General features: G+C 31.3%; 1 protein-coding gene across 1 annotated transcript; it reads right to left on the reverse strand.

Annotated features, from left to right (window-relative positions):
• Nucleotides 1-1,339: 1,339 nt before the first annotated feature.
• On the reverse strand, nt 1,340-2,878 carry LOC125817168 (pentatricopeptide repeat-containing protein At2g38420, mitochondrial). The gene has a single exon (XM_049496723.1). It carries the CDS (start codon nt 2,876-2,878, stop codon nt 1,340-1,342), a length of 1,539 nt encoding a protein of 512 aa, XP_049352680.1.
• Nucleotides 2,879-5,092: the final 2,214 nt, after the last annotated feature.

Consider the following 5,092-nt stretch of genomic DNA (forward strand, 5'->3'; position numbering starts at 1 on the left):
GCAAGACTTATAAACAGTAAAATAGAGTCATTTCTGATTGAAACGATAGGTTTTTGATAGTCCTATTTCCACCTTTAATTCCACAAAAACCAAATAAGTCTTTCATACTCTTTGTTTTTTACTTGGACTTTCTAATAATTACTTGTAACTAACAAGATGAGTCAATCGATTACATGTCAGACACATGTATATGTCTCCATTTGTGTGGACTAATCAGGACTAGCAAATTTAGCGTTCCCTAATAGAAACAACTCTCGCTGGCAAAGAAGAAAAAGAGACATTATTGGCAAAATTGATTGTGCCAAGTTATGACTAGAGATTGGAATTCAAACAAGACCCTACCAACATTCAAAGTTGCTAGTTGAAAGAATGTCTTTTGTGCAATGTCACAAGGGTCTTAATCCTTTGAATTGTAACAACATCTAGCATACAGCTTAAAATTGATTCTAAAAGAACCTACTTCGACATATAAAGATCACTGAATAAAATCTTGTTAAGTGAAACACACTAATTAATAACACATGAAAAAAAAAAAACGGATTCAAGTTGAATCCATCTCTCCTATGATTTTAACACAATAGACTTGTCCGCAGCTAAACAAATTACAGGAAACTTTATTTTCGAATACAATCTTACAGATGAGCCCACTTGGGGATCCTTTTGTTCTACAATTTGCTTTCAAAAGAATTGACATTTCACCTAAAAAACAATTTAGAAGTGATGATTGATTGCAATGATAATACTAAAGTTTTTCCAGTTGTGCCACTTGCTAGAGATGGTCCATTTTATTGAGACTTTAACCAGTTGATGATCACTGTCAGATTCATTTTCTGGAGAAAAGGGAAAAGTATTGTGTGAAAAATTTGAACATTAATGGTTAAGTCTCTTTTTGTTGTGATATATCATCTTGTAGAATGTAGGCTGATCAACATTCATTTTTGTGATACAATACAATACAGGGTTGCAAAAATATATACATAGAAATCCGTCTAGGTTCAAGACAAAGATGGAGAGCCCTTTCATTTCTTTGATACACACGACTTTGTCATGAAGTCGAACATTTCTAGGGATTGATGTAAGATAAAGTTGCTAGACCAGATCAACTAAATCTTTTAGTACAACATTTATGTTACATACATAGGCACAGCATGCCTTCTGTTCTGCCTCACAGAACTTGTGACTTTTACCCAATGCAACTGATTTTTCCCAGCCAACGGTGGCAACCAACCTGTGTGCAATTGTTCCTACATGATCTAATCAATTCGATTAGGCAATCTATTTTCTTTATTCAATCTTTGACAACACGAAAAAATCATTGTTCAATGGATCTCTCTTGTTTCTATTTAGCCCCCTTCGTTCCAGAAGAACCTTCTACTTCTACATTTCTTTCCTCTTTTGCAGAAGAAAACACTTGAACTAATGTTTCCCACGATCTAATCCCAGGGACAACGTTCTTGGTGACCATTATGCTTAACAATTCCATCACCTCAGAAAACGAACCCTTCTTGCACAAAAGACCGATCAATCCATCAAATGTAATAGACTGAGGAAGAAACCCCATGTCAACCATCTCATGTAACAGATTATACGCTTCGTCAACTTCACCATTTCTAATCATGCAGTTAATTATAACGCCATAAATATGTGAACTGAGTTGTAAACCCTTCGATTTCATCTGCCCAAAAACTTCTTTTGCAGACGACAACATCCCACACCTACACAAACCATCTAATATGGTGTGGTAAGTGTTCGTTTCAGGTTTACACCCCAAAACCTCCATACAACCAAGCATTCTTAATGCCTCGACCATTTTAATCTGCTTACACAAGCCATTAATATACACATTATAGGTAACGATATCGGGATTTAAACCTAATACAAGCAATTCATCAAACACTTCATCTGCATTCGAATACTCCCCTTCTAAAATCATTCCATTCAAAACCAAATTATAGCATACAACATCAGGCACCATTCCACTCATTTTCATCTTATTCAACACCTCCAAAGCATCAATCCCTTTTTCATTTTTCACATAAAACCTTATCACATTGCACAAATCCACCCTTTTTGGACTATAACCTAACTTCCTCATTTCTTCCAAAACACCCCAAATCTCAACCCCATCACAATCTTTTACTTCAGGCATTGTAGATAAAATCAAAGAACAAATATTTCCATCAAGATTAAACCCACTATTCACCATTAAGTTCAACAAATCAACGGCATTATTCGCTTTTCCAATCCTACAAAGAGCTCTAATCAAAATCTTAAAAGTTAATTCTTCAACCCAAATGTTCAATAACTGACTCTTAACCAAAACTTGAAGTACAATTCTGAGATCATAATTGTTCTTACAAAGTACCCAAATCAAACAATTCAAAGACTTCACACTTGGTTTACATCTAAAAGCTGGCATAGTGAAAAACATCTCATATGCCAAATGGGTCATGTTAGAATCCCCATAAAACTTAATCAAATAAGTGAATATGTATTCGGGTGTCTCAAATTTTTCAACTTTACCAATATGATCAAGAATTAGAGGGATTTCATCCCATATAGACGGGTTCTTGGTAACTGTTTTAAGGATAAAATAGTATGCATTTGGAGTTGGATCGCATTCGTAGGTAGAGAAAGAGTCGATAAGAATTGATAAAAGATGGATTTTAGGAGATCTGTTAGCTGTTGATTCTACCAATTTTTGCATAGCGAATTGATGAGTTAAGGTTTCTTCTTGCCATTTGGTTTTGTAAGGTGAAAGTGGCCATTTTCTACGTTTACGAAGAAAGTAATTGTCCATAGAGCTTCTAGCTGAATATGAATGTGAATAAGAGTGTAGTTTCATGTGAATTGGAATAAATCGCCTGAACAGAGACATTTTCTTCACCAGAGCTGAAGATTGACGTCAAGTTTCAGGTAATTACAGAAATCAAAGATGGTTCTGGACTTCCATTGGAGGTTGGGCGATAAAGGAGGCCCATAGCCTAGGCCCAAGGGGTTCTCGGCTATTTGGATGGAATATGAAAATTTTGGAGGAATTGGCACAAATAGACAAGTGTTACATATAATTGATAATATATAGCCCAATATTAATTAGCAATTAATAAACAAATAAAAATTGGCACATATTAGCCTAAAGTAATATATCTATATTTTTTTAAATAATAAAAGATATTTAATAGCATCTTTCTTCTAACTTCCAACCATTACTCCTTAAAACTAGCAAACGATTATTTAGAATTATCTCTCCTTTCAAATTAGTACGGATATTTTAAAATAATAAAAGAAAATTAATTTCATCTCTCTTGTAACCTCCAACCATTTCTCCTTAAAACTAGCAAAAGATTATTCAAAACTCTCTCCTTTCAAATTATTTCGTATTTTTAAAAATAATAAAAGAAAATTAATACCATCTCTATTTTATCTTCCAACCATTTCCACTTAGAACTAGCAAAATTCTATTTAGAATTATATCTTTTCTTAAATTTAGAAAATAATATTTTGATTATGATTACTCTCATTTCAAAGGTATTCCTATGAGTTCATTACCTGCCAATTATTTTGCCTTTGAACTCGATCCATATTTACTTAACAAATTTGTATACATTTGTTTGCATTGGTATTCATTAATCCATATCCATCAAATAGATTGGCATACATTTGTTCATATTCATAATAAATTGGTATACATTTATATTTATTTTCATTAATATCTTTCAAATTTTACATAGGTATACATTTGTAATGGATACATTCGTCCATATTCATTTATAAATTGGTATACATTTATTTGCATTAATATCTTTCTAATTTTACATTTGTATTGGATACATTTGTTCGTATTCATAATAAATTGGTATACATTTATTTGCATTAATATCTTTCAAATTTACATAGGTATACATTTGTATTGGATACATTCGTCCATATTCATTTATAAATTGATATACATTCGTTTGCATTAGTATCTTTCTAATTTTACATAGGTTACAGTTGCTTGCATTACTATTTTGGAATGCAATCAACGAAATCCATTAACAAATTTAGATAATTTTACATTGTTATGTGTTTACTTATATTCATTAACAAATTTAGATACATTTGTGGGAGACAAAATAAATATTTGTTATCAAATTCAATCAACGAAATTCAATATTTTAAAAAATTGTCATAAATATATTAATTAATTATTTATTAAAAATTGAAAAAATGTCAATTCCATAAATCACAAAACATTGCAATTTTTGGGGGAAGAAAATGTTGTTAAATTATAATACAAATACGAAAATTTGTAAGAATAAAAATCTTGCATCCAACTACAAGATAAAGAATGTAGAAAATCTCAATTTTTTAAAAAATAACCCAGACAATCAGTATAAAAAAAATTGGTATGATTTGAGTTACTTATTGTGAAGAGTTACTGTTGTGATTGATCTTTAATGGAAATATTTTAGAGAAGAAGATAGAAATTCTAAACTTGAAAGAGGGAGAAAAAAAAGAGAAGAAAGAGAGAATTGAAAAATACGTAATTTCTTACAAATTATGAGAAGAGAAAAAAGGGACAATAAAAGCAGACCTGCTAACTGCTAGATAGAGAGAGAAAATCTGGAAAAAAAAAAACAATTTTCAGAAAAAAGAATGTGGCTATTTAATGCCAAATAAATATTAAAAAAAAAGTAATTTTTTGCTAAAAAAACTAAAGTGGGCTATTTATTGCTAATAAAGTCTATAGGTTGTCATGCTATGCCATTTTTTCAAAATTTTGATTTGAATTTTTAATTTATGGATTTAAGTATGGAAAATTACGCAGTTAAACAAACATATACTAGTTAATTAGCCAACATAGCTATTGTTTGCATTAATTACAATTCAGAACTTACTTCTAGTTGTAATTACACTCTTCTCTCTCACATCTCTCGCCTCTCTCCCCTCTCTCTGGAATCTCACTCACCTCTCTCCTCTTTTTCAGGCATCTCTCCCTCACCTCTCTCCTCTCCCTGTCCATTCTCTCTCTCAATTCTCTTATGTCAATCTCTCTCTCACTTTATATAAACACAAATTATGCAAACACAAAAATGTATAAAATCTATTT

Source organism: Solanum verrucosum, unplaced genomic scaffold (genome assembly GCF_900185275.1).
Source record: "Solanum verrucosum unplaced genomic scaffold, falcon-dt-bn FXZP01000094.1, whole genome shotgun sequence".
Classification (NCBI taxonomy): domain Eukaryota; kingdom Viridiplantae; phylum Streptophyta; class Magnoliopsida; order Solanales; family Solanaceae; genus Solanum; species Solanum verrucosum.